Raw genomic sequence first — 24,041 nt, 5'->3', positions numbered from 1 at the left:
CTCAATCTTTTTCATATTAGATGAACAGGCAACTCTATTAGTGGTCACTTGAGCAATTTAATTTCATAGAAAGTGACTTTTTATTAAGTATATTTTCTAATATGCTCCATGTTTTTGCATTTGGTCATTTAAATATTCAAAAAGTTGCATCACTTCAATTGATAATTTTCACTGAATTTTTAAAAAATGACAATGTAACACATATAATGCTTAGCAATTTTTAGTGAAAGATACTGATCATTAAATTTCAAGTTAAGCTGAAAAGCCAGAGGCTGTAAATCTTCATTATTTTTATAACCGCCACAGCAAAGAACAAATGTGTCATCTTATGTGGCTACCCTCCTGGAGCTTACCACCAACCTAAATCAAACAAAACCTATACTTTTTCAGACCCACATAAATACTCAGGGAGAAAAAGCACAGAAAAATGCATATGTGAGTTATAGGTAAATGTGGTAAAAGAGGTCAAGTCCTTAATAATAATTTATTTCACAGCACCTTTCCATAAATATCTCAGAAAACACACATAGTCATAACCCTTCTTGGTACACAGGCAGTATTACAAAACTGAAGCAGTGAGTCAGGGGCAAATGGAGTAATGAAATTAAGCAGGAACCTAGTTAAGAATTCAGTATTTTAGGAATAAAGGAAACTAAAGAACCATATAGTCCAACTTCTATGTTCTACAAATAATGAAACAAAGAACCAAAGAAGTAAGGTGAGTTGCAAGGATCTGTTTAGTTTGTAGTCAATATAACAAGTATTAAAATTAAACCCATGTTCCAATGTGCCTACCCCACTTTGCATTCAAGTTGACCTCCAAAATTGTAAAGAAAAAATGATAAACATAATAAGGAATAAATGAAAGTTAATATAAGCAATGTTTTATTGGAGGAGGGAAATTGGAGCATGGAAGCAGGGAAGAGAGTAAAGATAGAATAAGACTACCTCAGTGAAGAATGTTTTGGGGTACAAACTTTCAAATCACAAAGACCATAGATATTGAAAGTTCATACGTGTTTTTCAGATTCCCCCACTTTGGTAACTTTTGGTGAATTGCTTACCCTTTGGTGGTGAATTGCTTAAGCTTGAGCATCAGTTTTCTCAAACGAAAATATGAGAATCAATTCCACTCACGTTAGGATAAAAGGGCAGAATAATAAACAGAACAGTGCCTGGCACATAATCAAATTCTCTATGAATAATAGCTATTATTTTCCTACCAAAATATAATCGATGACTAACTTTACGGAGAGTTAACGAATGCCTATATGAAGGGAAATGAAATGTTAAAACACAAGAAATAACTGAGGCACTGTTACAGGCTACATGAGACTGAGAAGACATAAGAACTAAACCTATTATGGAAAATGGGTGAAAATCTTTAGTTAATAGTATTGTATCAACATTAATTTTCTGGTTTTTATAATTGCAGCATAGTTATTTAAGATGTTAGGGAAAACTCTGAGAGTCCAATGGACACCTTGTTTGTGTCCTCCCAAAATTCATATGTTGAAATCCTAATTCCAATGTGATGGTATTTGAAGGTGGGGCCTTTGGGGGAATAATTAGGTAATGAGGGTGGAGCCCCTATGAATGGGCTTAGAGCCCTTATAATAAGAGGTCAGAGAGCTCTCTAATTCTCTTTTCTTCATGTGAGGATACAATGAGAAATCAGCAGTCTGCTACCTGCAAGAAAGCCCTCACTAGAATCTGGTTATACTGGCACCCTGATCTCAAACTTCTAGCCTCCAGAACTGGTAAGAAATAAATTTCTGTTGTTTATAAGTCACCCAGTCTATGGTATTTTGTTATGACAGCCCAAACTGATTAAGACAGAAGGATATACAGAATTTCTCTGTAGCATTTTGCAACTTCTCTACTAAATTAAAGGTAGTTCAAAATTATTTTTTTAAATTAATAAAATGAATGTATTGCTTTGAAAATACATTGTTTTTAATATATGGAAGATGTAAATGCTATATTAACATTATCTGTAAAAAAAGGAGATAAAATTTTGGCATAGTATATAAACTAAATGAATCCACAGTGAAACTATAATAAAAATTAATGCAGAATAATTTATCTGAATAATGACATAGTATAAAACCATTCAAGGAGGATATGTGCCTCTTCAAGAAAACAATTGGAAGCTGTGCAAGAGAAAAAGAGATGTTTATTCAAAGAGTCTGGGAAAGTGTTTTAAGCTGTGGTATATGTATACCATGGAATATTACTCAGCTATAAGGAATGATGAAGATATGACATCTCTGTGGTTCTCCTGGAGAGAATTGGAACCCATTATATTAAGTGAAGTATCCCAAGAATGGAAAAACAAGCATCACATGTACTCACCAGAAAATTAGTTTCCCTGAACATCACCTAAATACACATCTAGGAACGACACCAATCGGATATCAGACTGAGGTGGGGGGCGGGGGAGGGGATGGGGGTATGCCTACACAATGAGTGCATTGCGCACCGTTTGGGGAGTGGTAACACTTGAAGGTGCTGACTCGGGAAGGGGGGGTGGGGGGGGAGGGACATATACCTACATGATGGGTGCAATGCGCACGACCTGGGGAACAGACACGCCTGGAGCTCTGGCTTGGGGGGAAAGGCGGTACATGGGCAACGTATGTAACCTGCAATTCTGTATCCCCCATAACAAGATGAAATAAAAAAAAAAAGAAAAGAAAAAAAAAAAAGATAAAGATATTTTGTGTGTATTAACTAAAAGTCATAATCTAAATTTTTTCATAAAAAATGTTACAGACATTCAAATAAATCATGAGAAGTATGTAAAATTTCACAAGATTCCTGAAAAATTATCAGGGAAGATCATTCTTAGTCAAATTCAGTGAACACCAAAATAAGTTTTCAGACAATCAAAAAATAATAATAATTGATCTTATTATTCCTTATTATAGAACAAAAGTAATCATTCTCTAGTCATTCTTAGTTCCCTTTAATCTGTTCAATTACTATTTTTAAAGTAATGGCAATCAAACTAATGTACCCATTCATCTATTTAATGAACGTTTATTGTATAACTAACACATGCCAGGCACTGTTGTAGGCCCTAAGGATCTATAACAAGCAAAACAAACAAAAATCTCTGACCTATTGAAGCTTACATTCTTGTAACAAGACAACCAACAATTAATACATACCTAGGATAAGCACTAGAGAGAAAACTAACCAAGGAAAGGGGATAAAGAGTTGGGCTGGGTGAATATGTGGGTAGGCAGTATTATTGGGCCGGCCAGAAAAGGCTGAGGAAGTAATCTATGAGATTAGGAAGACCTCCAGGAGGTAAGGAAGAGAGGCATGAGGATAGATCTGGTGGAAGAACATTCCAGACATGCAAATGCCCTGAGGTGAGATCATGCCCAGAGTGCTCAGAAGATGACAAAGAGAATTGGAGAGCAGTCACAGGGGTATTACATATTCTGTAGCAGAAAAACAACTTAAACAGAATATCCCCCCTATAAACTTAAAGGTCATCATGTGGACACTTTTGAGGTGTTTTTTTACCTGAAACTCTTATGAAAAATAGAGATAAGTGGGTCCTTACTATGACTCATACTTATTTGCAGGGCCTTATTTATGAGTGTTGAGAGAGGCAGTCCCAGTTGAGCCTTGAATGTCCCTCCACATTATTGCTGAGTTTGCCAAACTGTAAGGTTTATCTGTTTTCTGATATCGAACAATTTCTATTGCTAGTTGAACAATTTCTATTGCTAGTCACATATACCACTAAATAAGTCAAGGAGACCACAGGGCAACTACTGTGTAACTTCTTATTCCACAAGGGAGGGTGACTAGAGAGCTTGTCTTTTGCTACAATGTTGGCTGCTTTCTCAAAAATTTCTGATGCCTAGGCCCTGGGGTCCTCGTCTGTGGTACAACCCACTGCTTGCTCAGCCTTCATCCAGGCCCATCATGTCGCTACATGAGACCTGAGGACAAGGGAACCAGTGCAACTATGCTAATACTCATGCTGTTTGCTGTGCTGTGAGCAATAAAAGGTCCTAAGTCTCATTGTCTCATTTTCTACTTTCAGCACCTATGCAGTGGTGGCAGGTCCCTTTCCAGTTGTAACAACCAAAAATGATTCCAGGTAATTCCAAATGTCCAGTAAGAAAAATTACCACTGCTCTATGAGGTAGAAGTTGTACCTTGAGAGTGAGTGATATTTCTCAGACGTTTTTAGTCCAATTTGATTTCTCTAAATGTGAATTTTCTTGCCTTTAAATGAAATTTCCTGGCAATATTTGTTGACAAAATTGTATAATATTATTAAACTATGTTTTCTGGCTAGTATAAACAGAAACTATTATACTTTTTTCAAATATGCAATCTCAGAGTGGGTCAAATTTATGGAAATTCTGCATATACAAAATACTTTGGAAGGAGAAATGTTAATTGTTTTATGGGTACTTATAGTGACAAATATTTTGAAAATATTTGTCTCAGAATAATGTATTATCCATGTATGTTTTTATTTTAAATTTTTAAAAAGGATATTTTTTTTTACCTGAAACAATGAAATTCCTTTACTTAAGACAAATTATAAATACTTTAACAACTAAAATATCAAGGCAATTTTTTTATTGAAAACATGCACATTTTCTGTGATATAGAATAAAGATTTATAAAAACTCATCTTAATAACAGAGATAAAAGTGCCAAATCTGGAGATAAGAATACACTTGTATCCTATAAAGGCAAATTTGTACTCATCAAAGAAGAGAACAGATATGTATTAAAATATTTCATGCTTATCAGACCATCGCCACACATTAAATATACTAATATCATTACAATAGGCCTTCGAGTTTTCTAAATATTGCATGCTGCACTACATTTGATGACATCTACATTTTTTTTATTTTATATCTCTGAAAAACTCAGCCAAAAACACATATTGTGATCAGAACTTTGATTGTTTTCAATTGTGTAGGAACAGTGAAAAGAAAACTAAAGTGAATAGATAAAAGAGAGTTTTTTTTTTGTTGTTGTTTTGTTTTTTTGAGGGGAGCAAAAAGTATGAGGATACACAATATTGTGTCCCAATCTATGCCTGAGTCTAGAATAAACCTGATCTGGGATAAAGATATACCATATGCTAGTTTGGTATCATAAATTTGAGAAATAAATGTAACTTCCATTAAACAATAAAACATATTGAATAGAAGACTTTAGGGTAATGTCCCCCCTCTTTTTAGTCACATATGAAACTCATGTTTTCAAGATACCTTCCAATCTGTTGTTTCCATGATATTGTTTGTCTTGTTCACTAGTGTATCCCCAGGACTTAAAAGTTTGCCTGTATATCATTAATATATGATCTTAATAAATATTGTTTACATGAATGAATGCATAAATGAATGACTCACCATCGCTACATGAATAATTCTCACTCTCCTTCTAATAACATTCAAGACCTTCCATAATAATTTGCCACTAATCTCCTTTAGAAGCCCTATGATCCAAGCATCAGATTATAAGTGTATTATGCCACTGTTAGCTAATTGATGTGCGATACTGGAAAAGAAACATGAATTTTGCTGTCAGAGAGAAAGCATCTTCTTTACTTTCTAGATGACTTTCATTTTTGTCTTTAAAAACAATTTTATAAGAATTCACTTTATTTGGTTCTTGTGAATATCAAGTGAAATAACACGTACAAGGCATCTAGCAACAACAGGATTTAATAAACATTAGCAATGTTAGCTCATTTCCCTACACCAGTATGCATATTTTACTTCCCATTGCTGTGTCATTTTTCTCTTTCTCTTACCTCTCTTTTTCTACATCTTGCCATTTTCTAAATCCTTCACTTCCAGCAAGGTCAATCTCTCATTCTCCCTGTAAGATTAATCTCTCTTCTCTAAACTCCCTTAGTACTCTACCTGCATCTCATTCCTGACACCACATTGCCTTGTTAAGTTTACTGAAGGTGGACAGGCCAACTTTTCCACTTGTCTATATAGAATAGAAGGGCAGGATAGAAGTAAAATTCATGCTTGTAACCCCTAGTAAAGACCAGCATTATAGGCTTGGTAAATATTTGTAAAATGGAAAAAAATTTAATAAATGAACGCAAACACTATAAAACTGGTAGAAGGAAAGAAGTAACAGAGAATCAACAGGGCCTTAGCCCCTATGTCCAGAATATCAGTGAAGAATAATTTCCTACTATTTCAATATAATTATCATTCCAATATTTTCAGAGAGGCCAAATACCTAGAAGATAAATATTAAACTTCCAGATTTGTAAATGTATTCAGATATTTGGGACTATGGAAAAATGTACAACTGACATTTTCATATTGTTTATTATATATACCACATACAAGAGTCTGAGAGAAAAATCACACATAAGAGCATACCTAGATTTCTCCATAGAGACATATCATTTAATGAGACTAAGATATATCATACCTCATATTTGACATATGCCATTGCTACTCTCAGGAGCACCAAAAGCAAAATTTGGAGAGATTATTCACTTAAATAAACAACCTAGATGACAAAAATATTACTACTTGAAAAGTACTATGCAATGTAAAAGTCAATAAAAAATAAAACATTTTCCTTGCTTACCCTCTTAATATTTAATGTGCTAGGGAATTTGGTATGTCAGTAATGTAATGACAGGTAAATTATATCCAGTAAAGAATAATTCATATTCTACTACCACAGATCAGAAACTCCTAATTCAAACAGTAAAGGGGGAAAAAAGCCCTGCGATTGTATATACCGATGTTGTAGCAAATGTTCTATTATTCCAATTAACATTATTAAAAGTTATTTTATAAGACATAGATTTGTCTTTCCATAATGAGTTTGTTCATAGTTTGAAACAAAGTATGTGATATATGCATCTTTCTACATCATAGATTATTTTTTTAAAGAACCCACAATATTTTAATAGTCATCGTGTATCTCTTCTGGATTATAGTTCTGAAGATTCTGGGAAAAAAGTGAAATACTTCCTAGGAAAGCAGCTTTTTCTCCATCTATTTAAATGATCAAATTAATATGAACTTCACAGTTGTCCCAGAACATAATTATTGCAGAATTTACATATTTTAGAAATGATGGTCTAACATACTAAATAGTGGGAAGATCATAGGAATATAAACTGGGATTTGGAGATATCAGTTATAGCTCTGATGCTAATTATCCCTTACACCTTTGGCAAATGATATATCCCATCTAGATTCATTTGGCTTTCTATATGGAATTAGAGAAATATATATATTCCAGCCATTTCTTTATTAAATACCTATCATATACTAAGTGCTTTACAAACATGATATCTCTTAATCCTCAGAGCAACTGAGAAAAATTATTCGCCTCTTACAGATGTAGAAACCAAAGTTTAGAGAGGTTTTAGAAACTACCCAAGGTTACACAGCTAATAAGTTATGAAGCAGAATTAAAACTCAGACATTTGACTCACACTTAACCTATTTAATCTTTGCACTATGTTACATGATCTTTAAGGATATTACCATTACCAAATTTCTGTAATCAACTCTTTTGTGATCATCCCCATCCTACACTTATTTATGAACAGGATGACTAAGGAAGGTATTTTGGTATGTTAGAAAGAGGAATGCACTTTAGAGTTCTGAGATCAGACAACCAAGTTCAAATCACAGCCTAGTATATGACCAATTGAGTTATAAGAGAACATTCCTTAACTCCTATAAGACCTAGGTCTCTAAATTGAGAAGAAACCACTAATGTTTAATATTAAAGGGTCAGCCTGAGGATTCAGAATAATTTATATGACATACCTGGTACATACTAGGAGCTTAGTAAATGCTATTGTTATTTAACAACAAAGGTTTGGCAAACAGATATGATTTAACTAGGTCTATAATATAAATTTAAGTGGTGAGACCATGATATGTGCAAAAATAATCATTATTTTCCTGGAGGAACAACATATATTGACATACATGCCACATATATATTATCACACACACATATATATGTATTATGAGGGAATAAAAATTATAAAACCTTCATCAAATTATAGAATTCAAGAGTATAACTTAATTACCTCAGGTTGATAGTTTTGATTATTTTAATTCTATATCTAATCTTCAAATTTTTTATTGAATATTTCATCTTTAAAATGAAAAAAGGAGGCTAATTATAGTACAAAATTTGATGTCTCCCTTTTGGTCCATCTGATTTTTATATTCCTCTGGATAGTCTCAGAGCAAAATGCTATATAGGACTTCCCAAAATAATTACGTGTAGGTTACAAAAAAAATTTAGTTCTGAAGCTATTTTTTTTAATAACTGGTTAAGTTATGACTGAGATATTTGTGAAGATAGAAGAGCCAGCTTATAGCACAACTAGTCCACAACAAGACAGACCTTTATTTAGGAAAAAAAAAAAAAAAAAAAGAACAAAACCTAAAACTTTTGCATTATTTTTATCCAAAAAAAATAAAAGTAGCAGTGAGAATTTTCACTCTACAAAAAGAAAAATTGATTTATACATACATAAATTGATTTATACATTTCTGTTATTTAAAGAGATGGTACAGGATAATATGATTAAGGGTTATCTAAAAATCTCATCTTTATTTAATAAGATTTTCATTCATTAAATATAAAAGAAAAAAATTCAATGGTATAAAGATTTTGAAGAAAGGGCCAAAAGCAAACTAAAATAAAATATCACCTAGGAGGTAAGATGAAAACTTAGGGCTGTTAATTTTTTAAAGAAACCATTCATGTTTGAAGTAATCAACTTATATTAATGTGAACAAAAATGATTATAGCTTTACTAGTTGCACAAAACAACTTGTATGCACATAGTTACACATAATTGCATTTCTTTACTTTGTAATCATCATTTTCTTTATAATTCTTGCTTAAGATATGAATGCATATTATGTTGTACACATTTAAAAGGGCAGTCAGATATGAATGAAATAATTCGCATGGCCCTCGCTAGAAGTAATCACTATAAATAGTTTATTGATCCTTCCCCAAATTTTTGATTTACTTACCTAAATAAGATCATCTTGCAAAAAATGTTAACTCACTTTGTCTATTTATCAGTTTGTCTCAGAGTTTGTTGATGTAAGTGTACATAGCTCTACTTGATGCATTTTAACTGCTATTTACAATTATTCGTAACATAAATGAATCATGCCTATTTTGATACACATTTACATTGTTTCCAATTTCTTCATTATTACAAATAAAGCTCCTTTTCGAACGTATATGTGCTTCTATAGAATAGCTAATAGTAGAAGTGTTGGGTTGAATCATATGTACCATATCTGTTTTGATAGATGTTTCAAAATCAATGTAGCAATGTATATTCTCCCTAGTAGTGTGGGAAATATTTTCTTATGTTCTCATTAATATTATGTATTATTAAACTTTTATTTTTTAATCTGATGGATGTGGTAAAAATCAGATTATTGTGTTAATTTATATTTTTGTGATTAGTATGATATTAAGTTCCTCTCCATAGGCCTATTTGGAAAAATTGTATTTCTTCTGTGAATTGTCTTAATAAATCTTTTTTTCTGATATAGTTTGTATTTATTTATTTTGTAATCACTTTTTTCTATTCTATATGTTGAGAATATTTCTGCCTAGTTTACACTCTGTGATTTCACTGGCTCATAATGTCTTTTGTTATAAAAATGTGGGTTTTTAAAAAAATTAAAATGTTTTTTCAATAGTTTCCAGCTTTTGTGTCTTAAAATATTCCACATGCCAATACCATTAAAAAAAAAACCCATATTTCCTAAATTTTATATTTTTGTGCTTTTTCATATTTATTTTTACATAACTCTTGAGGTAAAACTTTAACTTTTTTTCCTTCCAAATGAATATATAATCATTCCAATTCCATTCTTTGTGTTTGCTGCTAGGGGTATAATTACTGTGAGGGGAATGAATTGAACTGGACCCATTATTTTAAGTGTAGTTAATTATTAAATGCTTTAAAGATTGCCTTAAGGCCTTTTTTCATCTCTTTTAGTTTTTATTAAGACCATGGGGTTTCTCTTTCTCATCCCTCATATTTCAATTTTACATCTGTGGTGTTTAGGCTATGGTTTCTAGTGCTCTTGTCAGTCTGGTTCAATCTGCATTCTACCTAGGAAATTCTCATTATTTTTGATCACTGATGGTATACTTTTCAATTTCCCAGTTGTTTTATTCATTTATTTTGTTAAAAATATCATTTCAGTAATTTTTATGGTTATAGAGTATAAAGTCAAATTATTTGCTTAGCCTTATATTTAGTCTTTAGCCTTATTAGTTATTTGACAGATGCATTAAGCAAGAATGCAAACTCTTTGAGAATAACAATCACATTTTCAGATGAATATCTTGTCTACTATCTGATGAATGTTTGACAATTAAATGTTTTTTGTAGGTAAATGAATGGAAATCTTAATAACAAAGATCAGATTTTTAGATAACCCTCAATCATATCATCCTGTATCATCTTTTTACATAACAATTTTTTTCTGGTAACGTAGTACATAAACTAATTTCCTTTTTGTAAACTGAAAACTCCCACTGCTACTTTTATTTTTTGGTCAAAAAATGATACAAAATGAACTTATTGAAAGTAGAAAACACTTAAATCTTTTTCCATCAAGTGAAATGTCTTTAGGTGTAAACTGTGGATGTTTAAAAACATCACAAAGGATTCATATATATTCAGAGACGTATACAGCTATTTTTTTTGATTGATTGTAATGCTCAGGTAAAGGGGGAGAAATCGGGTTTTAAAAGTATTTCAATCTTACTCTTCAGATTCTTATTTGCATTAATGATTTACAAACATTCAGAGTTTGGCTTCACTTAAGATGCAGAAAGCCACACAAGAATGTTGAAACACATAATAGTAAGAGAAAACCCACTAATTTGCAAGATCCCAACTTTTCTTGAGTCCAAACAAAATCTGAGATCCCAAGACAACAAAATTAAATGAAGTGCAAAAGATGACAGTCCTCTTCCTGAAAAAAAAACAGAACAATGAATTGTTCCTTTGGCAGAGTGCAGGAGAAAGCAGATTTTTTAAAAAGCTAAAATGGTAAAACATTTTTAAAACCTATTGTGGTTTGATGTAAGAGTTTACAATTCCTGGGAACGCCTGACACAAAGGATTCCTTTCAAAGAGTTCACAAGAGAAGGATAGAAAGCAGAAGAGGAAACCTGAGAGTGACCTCTGAGTTTCTTATAAATGTGAAACCCCACCCAATCCCCAGACTCTTCTCTCACCCAAAGGAAAGCCCTTAAACCACTGGGGAGGGAAAGAAGACCTTCCAACTCCCAGAAACAGACAAGGATCCTGTGAATGAGGTGTAAAACAATCATCTGCCACTAGAAAAGGAGCAGGAAACCTTTTCTCGCCCAACAGCAAGGTAAGCTACAAAGGTAAGCCATCACTGAGGGAGGGGTAGAAGCCAAGTCATACGTCCCTGAGGGAGGGATAAGAAAACCCCCCTCGTCCTACCACAAGCTTGTTACTCATAACAGGCAACACTAGTCTATTATTTGGAAAAGGGTAGAAATTCTATTGTCACTGATCCCAGACAGAGATATACCAACACTGGGGAAGAATAGGAGCAAAATCTGTCTGATTCTGCAGGAGGGGCAAAAAGGTACTTGGACCAAGAATTCTGGATTGATACAAAAAACAGATGTTTGCTATCCTGGGGGTGGGGCAGAAGATTATCTCCTGTCAAAGAGTTCCCCCAGATATAAGGCAGAGTTTTGCTGCCATGGGAGGAGAAAAACCCACCTTCAAAACCCAGACCATGACCTAACACCAAGACTGTAACAAGAGAATGGAGAACCCCCCTTTTGCACCCGCCATGAATCTCCCACTTAGTAACAGGTCACCGCAGTCTACCATTCAAGGAAGAACAAAACTGTGGATTGAGATCCTTTGATGAGGCAGCCATGCAGGGATTTTCCAGGCCCCACATCAAGCACAAGGTGGCATCTCAGTCCACTAATGGAAGGATGTGAAAACTTTGCTTCACCAAAGATAACTATAGTGAAAACAAAATCCAAATCCAGCCCAATTACTTGATTAACCAAATCCTTTACAATAATAAATTGATAATTAATATGCTTTTTATCCAGGCATCAATTTTACATATCTGAATCTCTGAGGTAGGAAAGAGAGGATGGAGGAATGCTTTTCACCTCAACTCTAGTAATAGAACTATTCTGTTGCCTCTAATAGAGCTTTGAACTGAGTTTCTCTACAGCTGGCTTTTCCACATGCATTAAACACACCTCAGAATGTCTCACATCTGGCTCACACTGGAGATATGTAAAGTAAATTCTAGTGGCAGGAGAGTGTTGGCTGATTTGCACTATATCTGCACTTCCAGAGTTTATTAGGGCAAAAGCTTCCCCAAATAATATTGTGGACCAAATGTGGACCATGCAGGACAGAATTCTGGCATATTGATGTCTTTGTTCTAGTGCAACAAGGTTGTGCAGCAGGGTACAAGGACCCAAACAATAAGAAGATAGACATTCAGGGATACAAAGTCACAAGCAAGAGTTTTAGGCACTTTGGCCAAGGGAAATGAAATTAGAGAGAGGCCCCAGAAAGCCTCCAAAAAGCTTGTGTGAACACAGACACAAACACATAGAAAAACAGACACACACACGTATCCACACCCCTCAGGAGAGTCTGTTTTAAAGATCTACCAGTCTCACAAAGAGGCCAGTGTACATTGGAACTAGTTTAAATAAGACCCTTCTTATTTCCTTATTTCTCCACCACTCTTACCTCTTCCGATCAATACTGAGAAGTGAGTGGGCATCAGAAACTAACTAGTAAGCTGTGAGGAGAAGTGAGAAAATTAAATTCAGAGTAGACAGACACAGAACGAACCAAATATGACCTCTTTTTCCAGGCTTCTAGTAGTAAGGCAGCACTCACTAGTAGGGAGCAGGGTAGAAGTGATGATGCATTGAGTTTAGAATTTTTATATATATTTAAATATAGTGGATTATGCATTCTAATTACAAAACCAAGATTATGCTTCTGACTTAAACTGACTAATAGGTCTGTCTGTTACCTAGTTGTGAGCAAAAAGGAATGGGATTTGACCAAAGTTTGATCTGGAGTAGGAAATATTACTAAATACATTTTAAAGATCAATGAGAGGCAAAAATAGTTATGCTTTAGACATGTTAGAGTCTCATTTTTCAACATACTGGTTACATGGATAATGACTATTTACATTTCCTAAAATATTTTCATAACAGCTAGTTTCATGGGAACTTTCTCAGTTTGTCTTGTGGATATTATCCAGTCCCACAATTTGAGCTAGTGTTTCATACATTGTAACCTCCAAAGTAAAGTCAATCTAGTGTGATTTATCAATTTTTTTTATCAGAAATTTGTATTAAACAAGCTAAGGAACAGTACAATCATAGTTAATGTTTATAACAGTAGCCCTAAGTAGATGAAGAATTCCCAAGTGATTTCTGAAATAGCAAATAAGAATTCCATAATGCTAAGAATAATAAAGTAACTGGGTTAAATATATTTCTTTTATTTGAATTCATGTGGAAACTTGGTAATTTATTTTAGGTATGTAAAAAATATCACTGATCAGAATATTTATTAATGTAACAATCATATGTATAATAATACAATAGTCTCTCCTTATCTGTGATTTCACTTTCCACAGTCTCAGTTACCTGTGGTCAAATGTAGTCTGAAAATAATAAATCAAAAATTCCAGAAATATACAATTCATAAGTTTTAAATTGTCTGCCATTCTGAGTAGTGTGAGTACTCATACTTCTTGTGATCTCTCAGTCTGGTAACCTTGATGGATTCTAAGTGACTAACGGGCAGGTGGCATATACATCATGGATACACTGGACAAAGGGACGATTCACATCCAGGGTAGGACTGAGTGCAACAGCATGAGATTTCATCACACTGCTCAGAAGTTTCACGTCTTCTTCCAGCATCCACGAAAGTGTAACTGGCTAACTTTTTAGCTTGTATGCATAATAAAATCTCAGAGCTTTCAAAGTTCTCGACAAGATGTATCACTTACTAGATATGTGACTGTGATAAAGTACTTCATCCTCAAGAGTCTCAATTTGCAATCTATGAAATGGAGCTAATGATGTTGCTGACCTCAGGGAGTTGTTGAGTGGATTAAATGGGATAATGCACACGAAGTGAGCAATCCTGATACACAGCAAATTCTCATCAAAGGTTAGCTGTCATTGCTGTCATTAATTTTACCATCAGAAAATAAGGTGGTATAGTCTAAAATTAAGAAGACATCTAGAGGACAGAATGTTTTGGCAAACTTGCCTTAACTATAAGTAAGGTCAATTTTTGTATTCTTGGGCCCACAATTTATTTTAAGTTATAAAAATCACAGCTGGGAGGAACTATAGTTATATAAATCTTATGTTTGCATTGTAGCATGATGAAGTAGAAGAAATGGATCTTAGGTCATCGATGCTACAACAAAATGAGTGGCAAATATTAACACACTTGTCAACCCATGTTATCCCTATATATTAATTTTGAAACAAATTGCTTATGTGTTATATAAAATGGTGACCTCAAGTCCCCAGTTTAACAATGGAATCTATTGAAACAACCATTTTTCTGTTATAGCTACAGGCATTAATATCTTTCAAACTCAGGGAAAATGTTTCATATTTTTTAATACTTTAAAGATATGAAAGGTTATGTTGGCATCCCTTCTATTTGGATATATGTATTTGAGTAAAATTAATTTCCACAGTTTAAAAACAAGAGCTGCACTAATGGAATATATGTGACAATATGTTGAAGAGTAAATTATTATTTCTACATAGTTTTCTTTCTGTTAAAATTTGTAATTCATACTACAAGGAAAAATGAAGCTTGGAAAATACACTCAAGAAGATAAAAATGTATCCCATCATATAAAGAGCATCCATCTATTCTCTTAGAGAAAGTAACAATTAAACCTGGCAAGAACGGCTAATTTAAATTCTTTGACTATTGAATCTAATATTGTCTCCTATTGATATTTCTTTTACTTTCTACCACAGTCCCCTACTTTATTTTCTTTAAAACACTTACCATTATCTTGTTCATTTGTGTGTTTACTTATTATCTGCTTCCCACTATTTTGATATAAAGCTAAATATTAACCTTTGTTCTCTTCACTGCATCATTCTCAGTACCTAGAACAGCACCTGGCCCAGAAACGGCATTCACTTTTTATTGCCTCAACAAAGAATAAACCAAGGAATTAATTTTAAAAAAGAGAGAGTATGAATTTTACAAAGAAATTGGCAAAAATTCTAGGAGGATAAAAAAAATACACATGGGTTAGTATTTTGCCCTTATATTATAGACATTTATTTTTATTAAATCAGTAATATGTTTTCATTTTACAAGTATTTTCAGTAAGTATTGTGATATGTGTAAGTACCTCAGATGGCATTTATTTAACTACTTGTTTGGCCCACAAGATTACACAATCAAAGCCAATAAGATATGAAACATTAGTGGGGTTTTCAACAAACTTTTGGGAGGAAAAAAAGTCAAAGAATAAATGGAGATAGATTGTTTTAGGAAATGTTGTTTTTTTTCTTTATAGAAAGTATTTGAGCTTATACCCAAAATGTCCAAGATATTTATATTTTATTTAAAAATAGCAAAATCTTCATAGCCTTTTAATTCAAACTATACAAATTTATCCCAAGACTCAAAATTTCTACCAAGCTTACAAAATCATTTGTCAAACTAAGCATTTCTTCTCAGTCTTCAGGTTGGATGGTAGAGAATCTAGCTAAATAAGTGAATACAGATATTTCATTTTTCTAATACTAAGAATCACAAGTTGTCATTTGTTAAACCTAAGTTTCTGTTTTGACATATTAATCTTGTAATGTGTATTATTATTCTCCTTAAAGGAAAAAAAAAGAAACAATCAACAAAAAGACAGTAAGTTGTTCCTTGTACAGAAATATCAAAATGGTAAATATATTTCAGGTGTAAAATCTGCAAACTGTTCTATCACCTTTACGCTGCCAAAGCAGCACCGTGAGATGTGCCTGGCGGTCATGTGGCTATTAGAGTTGATCTCTGTTGTGGTGGAATGCAAAGAACCTCTAATGTTATTGATAAAATATTGTTCTCAAAGTGAGGATTATTAGCTGGAACACTCATAGCACAGGAACTGATGCTTTTAAAAAGGAAATGTAATATATTACATATCGTCCCTCTTGAAAGTGTCTGGGTCAAAAAGAATAATCCAAATGTATCTACCTAGAGAGAATGTGCAAGTCTATTGTCCTTCTAAAACTATCAAGCCCCTGTCATCTGCTATAACATTATAGAAAAAAGTAGGCAGACAGGCTCTGTCACATCCAATTTAAAGCAGAAATCTTAACTTTAATTAGATACTCCTTAGGAATTTTAAATCATGGTGGATTTATATTGCCTTAATCAATAAACTATAAAAAAGGGAAAAAACAGGAATATTTTTCATTTTAGCATTTCATTTAAAATTCATGGAGAATGTACTTTTTATCATGAAAGATTTTCTTTAAAGTAAAGCTGTGTTGAATGAATAATCTTCCCATGCTCCCCTCATTCCCTCTAAAAGAGTGGAGAGTTCACCATTCATTACCATTTATGTTGTAAATAATTTTAGTCCATCTCGCTGCTTTTATTTTCTCTTCTTCTCTCTCAGTCATTCTGCACTCTACCACCAGATTGATCCTTCTAAAATATCACTTCATTCACATTATTCTTTGACTCAAAATTATTTCTTGCCTCTTACTACTTCAGGATTTTATCCAAACCCTTTCACCTCCCATTCAAAGACCTTTCATTTTATCACCTTTCACTTTCCCCATCCCTTCTGTCACTATTACCTGCCAATAAACCCCCCAGTAGTGATCCATTTAGATTCTCCACATCCTTTTTCTGGAGACTGGGCTTTTTTTTTTTTTTTTTTTTTTTTTTTTTTGCCCCCATGAAATTTCTGGTTGCAGAAATATCCTCCTCTCACACTTTAACATTTCTCCTTTAAGGTCTAGACAGATACCGCCTCCTGCACAAGGAGTTCTCTGAGTGTGCCCACATAAAGATATCTCCCTTCCTGTGTATTTCCATTACATGGGCATTCTACATTAATCATATATTTCTTTGAGACAGCTTTGAACTTGTTAATTAAATTTTGCAATGCTTTTAAAATTTTTTGTGTGCTTATATCATCTCCAAAGGTAGATTATGAACTCCCTGAAGGCAGGAGCCATTTTCTCAAATTCCTTTTATCTCCTGTGATAGCTAGTACAGTGTCTTTCATATAACAAGCATATCATTAATGTTCCTTAAATAATGTATTTCTAAAAGATTCAAGAAGTAAGAAAACTTTATATATGAAAAAAATTGAGGTCCAGAATCATTAGTTAACATGACTAAAGATGACTGATATCCAGTAAAAGATGTGGTTTGCTTGATTATTAGATATATTTTCTACCTATGCTAAAGTTATATTCTTTTGTTATTTGATTGGTTATTCCTAAACCAAAAAATTTATGAAATGCATTGATTTTAATAAAGAATATGCATACACATTGGCATGCATATAACTTCATATATGTATTTATAAATAAAAATAGGTATAAATAATTTCAGTTTCTCTGGAGATACTGATATTTCAAGTGAAATTCTAGAAACTCCATTTTAATTAATTTGTAAAGTAAAAAACAAAATGCAAGAACTGTGATGACAATAGGGACATCATTTAATGTATTTTGAGTGACATGACCAGTAATTCTAATGAGAACCAAATATTACAATTCTCCAATGTCGTGTTAAATCTTATGTTCTACCTTATAGCTCTGTAAACGTGTCATTATAAATCGACATTTTCCCAGAAGATGCATAATAGCTCCATTTAATTCCTATAATATTTAAAATGTAGTGGACAATTGCAGGTTCAATTTAATAATGAAGGCTTTAATTCACCGGTATGTGAAAAACATGGAGAAATAATGTTACTGAAGAAATAAAATTAACAAATATTTTTAAACCAAGAAGAACTTGGGTTCTGGTTAAAGCTAGTCTGATATACTGGATTTATCCTTTTAAAGTTCTTTATTTCTGGGCAGTTTGATGTTAATGTCACACAGTGTCACTTACCATCTTTCAGAATGGTTTCTCGTTCTGTGCCATCTATCTTCTGCCGGCCAATTAGGAAACTGGTGGTGTCAGCAAAGTAGATATAATTGGTTTCTGCGTGAAAATCTAAAGCACGAGGGTTTACCAGATTTTCTATGGGGATCATGTATTCATCAGCTATCTTCGTATTCAAGTCCATTCCTCTAACAATTCCAGGGCGTCCTTTCCCATAAAAGAGGAACAACTCATTCTTTGGTCCTGCAGAAGAAAGATTACAAACATAAACAACTGATGCTGTCTAATCTTCTCTACACTGCATAATGCCACTGTTTAATTAACTGGCACAATTAGTGTTTTTTAAATTCAATACTAAAAATTAAACTCTAAAATATGCCAATTGTATCTTGATGCAAGAAGGCCAGCTAATTGCATTACTTTAATTAAAACAGAAATTACTTCCATGAATGAGTTACATTTAGTTAATTATTCTTTTGTCTGTAACTGTCTGTATAGCAAAAACATGACTGATCATTGGATAAATTGTAACTTGTAAAATGGGCATTTATTAAAACATCTGGCACATTTAATTTTATAATTTATTACAATCTTAACACTTTTTGTAGATACTAACTATAGCATTCATTATATTTGACAATGCTAAAAACTTCAGAACATTTAAGACATACCACCCCAGAGTCTGCATCTACAAACTGTCAGAGGCAAATAAAAAGAATCATACAGTATCACCAACTTGCATATGAATATACTATAGTTGCCCAAACATGTACCTTATTCTTTTAAGAATGAAATGAAATGCCAGTTATAGCATCACTTATTTTTCCAAATCTTAATTTGAAAGCTAGAGGTTGATGCTGTCTCCCAATAACTCTGATGTACAACACATGCCTTATCAAAAACAAAACAAAACAAAAAACAAACAAAAAAAAAACACAAACAAAAAACTGTCTCCTGAGTTTAAAATGTCAGAATCAACATAGTTTTTCTACAGAGTGAATTAACTCTTTCAGACTTCTATATGAAAATATAAGCAATACTCTCCAATTACTAGAGCATCTTATGCTTGTTTTATTTCGTATAATTTTAAAGGAAATAATTGCTTTATATAAAAGGGAAAACATACTGAGCTTTATTAATAAAACTGAGGACACAAAAGGCTCAGCTGTACTTGTATAACAATACAATAATTGAGATTCTTAGTAAAGTAAAATAATTACATTATTGAAAATTATAGAAAATTGGGAAAACAATAAAGAAAAAATAAAAAAAATTACTCATAAACCTAATGCTCTCAATACAAACTATAACATTTTATGTATTTCCTTTCTTTTGTTTTTCTTTTAGAATTAGTGTTATTGAATATTAAATATATATAAAAGAATATTTATAACATATGTCAATATACAAAGTAAAAATACACCAGGTCTCAGGTACTTAGCACAGATCTCCAGTACGTTGGAAGACATGCCCCAAACCCACCGCCTTCCATCTCAGAAATATCCAATATCCTGATTGTTGTATTTATTGTATATTTTTAAAAAGAATTTCAGCATACACATAGTGTATTTCCCAATAGCATATTGTTTAATTTTACATGTTTAAATTAGATGTGTGAATTCTAAATTAATTGTATTCTTATTATATTGTTAATATTCATTCATAACTGTTGTAGTCATAGTTCATTTATTTTCATTGTTGTATAGTATTCCTTTGATTATTTCAAATTTATCTAGCTATTTTTCTAATATATATTTACCTATATCCAAGAGGGCATTCAATTTTATATTCCATTATTGTTTAATTTTAACATAAATATTATTTTCTATGTTGATACATTCATTATTTTAAGCATTTAATTTTTGCTGTTTGATATATGATAATTTAATAAGCCATAATTCAATGGTTTCATGTTTTCAACATTATAATAATACTGAGACAAGCATATTTTTTCAAGCTAGCATTTCACACATTTTCTTAGATGAAATTACAGGATAAAGTATATTAACATTGTTTTCCTTATTGCCCCTCACAGACTCTCAGTATCTACCTGATTTCAAAGATTTTTTTAAAACTAATATTTTATATGATTTAAAAGTAATACTGGCCGGGCGCGGTGGCTCACGCCTATAATCCCAGCACTCTGGGAGGCCGAGGCTGGTGGATCACTTGAGGTCAGGAGTTCGAGACCAGCCTGAGCAAGAGCGAGACCCCGTCTCTTCTACCAAAAATAGAAAGAAATTATCTGGCCAACTAAAAATATATATAGAAAAAATTAGCTGGGCATGGTGGCACACACCTGTAGTCCCAGCTACTCGGGAGGCTGAGGCAGGAGGATTGCTTGAGCCCAGGAGTTTGAGGTTGCTGTGAGCGAGGCTGACACCACAGCACTCTAGCCCAGGCAACAGTGAGACTCCGTCTCAAAAAAAAAAAAAAAAAAGTAATACTGATTCATTTGAAAACTTAAAATTTCTTAATATTTTCTGTCAACATTAGATAGATACATACTTTTGCATTTTTCAAAAACTTGGATCTTAACATATGCATGTTTTAAATTTAATTATTTTTTATCAAGTTATTAAAAAATCTTCAAAAATATTCTTTTTAATGGCAGCATACTCCCTACTAGAAAGGCAATATAATACAGTCAGCTACTTACCTATATTTGAATATTTATATTGTTTTTGAGTTTTTGTATTATAAATACATTTATAATTAATTTCCTCAATCAAAAGTAGGATAGCCTGTCAAACAATATTATCAGTTTTGTGTTCATGATATGTATTACTATGTTTTTCCAACAGTGATATAAATTTCCAATTTATTAACAATGCATAAAAATGCAGGTTTTACAATACTCATTCTTGCTAACATTTGTTTTTGTTTTTATTTCTATTGGATGTTTTAGTTGGTAATTGGTAAACTTTCTACTTCATTGATTTAATATGTATGTGTGTTTGTGTGTATGTGTGTGTATGTATGCATGTATGTTTTCAATAAGAGTGCTATTTCCCCCATTGTTTTTTTTTAGCTATTTTGGGGGCATCCTTCTATATCTACTTTAAAGTTTCTTCTAAGCCTGGGCAACATACCAAGACCCTGTCTCTACAAAAAAAAAAAAAATATATATATATGTGTATATATATATAAAAACATTAGCCAGGCATGGTGGCACACACCTGTAGTCCTAGCTGCTCAGGAGACTGAGCCAGGAGGATTGCTCGACCCTGAGAGTTGGAGGTTGTAGTGAGTTGTGATCACACTGCACACCAGTCTGGGTGACAGAGCAAGACTCTGTCTCAAAAAAGAAAAAACAAGCAAAAACGAACCAAACAAACAAACAAAAAAGAAGTTTCTTCTAGTATCTTCTTGTACTACAGACAATTGAAAGTATGACCGACATTTCACAAACACTCATACAGCCAAGGTTTCTGGTTTTCATTTAGTACCTAAAATCAGATATACTAGCTCAAGTTTGGAATATGGAAGTGAAGCAAGGGTCCTCTTTTTGCAGCTTCTGCTGGTATGCATCTAATGGAAAAATTGAATTTCTTCACAGCAGTCTTGTTTCATTCACACTTGTGAATATCGAGAGGCAAGGGACAGTGGTTCTCTCTCTCTCTCTCTCTCTCTCACACTCTCACTCTTGTGCTTTTTTTTTTTTTTTTTGCCAGTTAAGGACTATCAGATGTGACATAATTCTGTAGCTAATAGTTGTGGTGCAAGCTTTCTAATCCCTGAATTTCAGTAAAAATGATGTTTTAGAAGTTAACATTTCCATTGTGGCTTCTTGATGCCTTAGCTTCTCACTGTGGCAGATGTTCCAGCTTTCAGCCAGGCTAGTTTGGTGGTGGTTTGGGGGAATGTTCCAAAAGCTCAGTCTAGAAGTTACTGTTTCCAGCTTTTCAATGATTTCTTAAGCATCTATTTGCATTAAATCGTTTTCTGCGTAAAATAGCTATAGTTGTTTCTGATTGCTATAAATGTACCCTAACGAGGCAATACATTAGGGATTGCAGTGAATCATATGCAATTCTGATCTTATGTTTTTTCCCCAAATGTGTGTACCTATGTATGCACATACGCATATATGTGTGATTATGCTTTTGCATGACTTACCAGCACTTCCCAAGTGGCACCTAGATCAGTTTAAAAACCACACACTCATGCACACACACATGCACCCACACATGCACCCACACCCAAAACTGCTCTTATCTGGAGGCTTTAAACTCAGTGTTCTGAATTATACAGAAGCCCTCGACAATATGAGACCTGTTATTTTTACATTCCCAGAATTTCATGCAAAATAAGAAATACAAATCAAAATGCAAACAGAATACTAAAATGTATGTATTTTATCATATTTGAGCCTATTAGGTTCTTGATAAAACTACTTATACTATCATTAAACATTTCAACTTAAAATTCTAACAAATTTAGTGGTGTCATTTCACAGTTCTCTGCAAATCACATAACAAGATAGTGGAGTAGATGGCAGGATTGTGAGCAGAGAGGGGAAAAATGAAAGAAGTAAAAAACTGTCACTGTGACAAAGGTAAAGACAAACTGGATACTGACTGCAAAAAGCAGTCATCATAACTTTTAAAACAATGGTATTTGGGGAATATTTAAAGACCAACAGTCTCCACATAGACACTATTTCTACCAGAGCTACCCAACTATATCTGATTATCAAAACCCCAAGCAAAGAACTTAACTAATTTTTGTGTAAAATATTAAGTTACAAATATCATTTTAAAATCCTTACCAGCATATTTAAATAAAGAACAATTAAATTATTTTGGTATATTTAAAAATATAACAAAGATATATCTAACAGATTGGAAAACTGATGAAATTGTTAAAGTTTTGATATTTAATTAGTATAACTTCAGTTACCTGAAATATTAAATTATGAAGTTAATGATTATCCCAATCATTCTGGATAAAGTGAAGCCTTGCTATATGTGGATTTCTGTCGGTCCAAACAACACACCTGTTACTAAGGAGCAGCATCTTGGTTCAGATTAGAGAAAATCTGGTCAACTAATGATTCTAGCTCATTAGCCCAAACATATTCTTTAGGGTACTGAGGAAAGCATCTTCCTAAAAATCTTCCCTAAAGTATGTTTCTCTAAGATCAATAAATTCAGTGACTCTACAGCCTGATTAACTTCCCATTCACATTCTTGCATAAGAAAGCTAAATACTGATTTTGAGAAAAATGGCCAGTATATATTTGTAAACAAATTTCACCTGATTAAGTCTCCTGGTAATACTGATATTCATGCTGCTAATTAATACTAAAAGTCCCATTCTGAAGTGGTAGCTTCTGGCTACAAAAATCAAATGTTTGATTTTCACAACATACTTTTGCATGATCTGCCATCACTTCCCAAGTTGAAGCCAGTCCTGCAGCGACAGGTCCGTGTTTTGTAACTGCTGCTGAGCAGACAGATGTGTGAACATCCCCCTGGCATTCCAGATGGATCCACTTCACATGCATTGCTTCTGACTACAACAAATAAAAAACAGGATGCGTGAAATTCTCCAAAGACAAACTAATTATGTGCATCAGCATGTCAAAACTTTTACAGTGTAAGAACAGAATTCTTAGCAAAATTTTGTATACCCAACTATTTAGTACCATAATCAAATGGAAATGAGTTTAAAACCCATACAAGAAGAGATAGGTATACTGGTAGTAATACTCACTGGGTGCCAGTCAGGTAGGCGGGTGAGGGGTTGGGGGGTAGAGGGGATTGGGGAGGAAACCCACAGCTATTGGAAACGGGGCACACTGTATAGGAGGACATGCTTGTAGCCC

The 24,041-nt window shown here is 33.0% G+C and overlaps 1 protein-coding gene across 2 annotated transcripts in view; it reads right to left on the bottom strand.

Moving 5' to 3' along the window:
* The window catches only part of LRP1B (LDL receptor related protein 1B), a 1,768,615-nt gene that overhangs the window by 736,605 nt on the left and 1,007,969 nt on the right, over positions 1-24,041 (bottom strand). For both annotated transcript variants that reach the window (XM_069473041.1, XM_069473049.1), the window contains exons 10-11: positions 23,586-23,729; positions 18,218-18,454 (exon numbers count right to left, since the gene is read on the bottom strand). In XM_069473041.1, coding sequence (XP_069329142.1) covers positions 18,218-18,454; positions 23,586-23,729 — 381 coding nt within the window. The remainder of the gene's footprint in view (positions 1-18,217; positions 18,455-23,585; positions 23,730-24,041) is intronic.

Source organism: Eulemur rufifrons, chromosome 1 (assembly GCF_041146395.1).
Source record: "Eulemur rufifrons isolate Redbay chromosome 1, OSU_ERuf_1, whole genome shotgun sequence".
NCBI classification, from domain to species: Eukaryota; Metazoa; Chordata; class Mammalia; order Primates; family Lemuridae; genus Eulemur; species Eulemur rufifrons.
The sequence above is the reverse complement of the archived record's forward strand: the minus strand, read 5'-3'. Positions and strand labels throughout refer to the sequence as shown.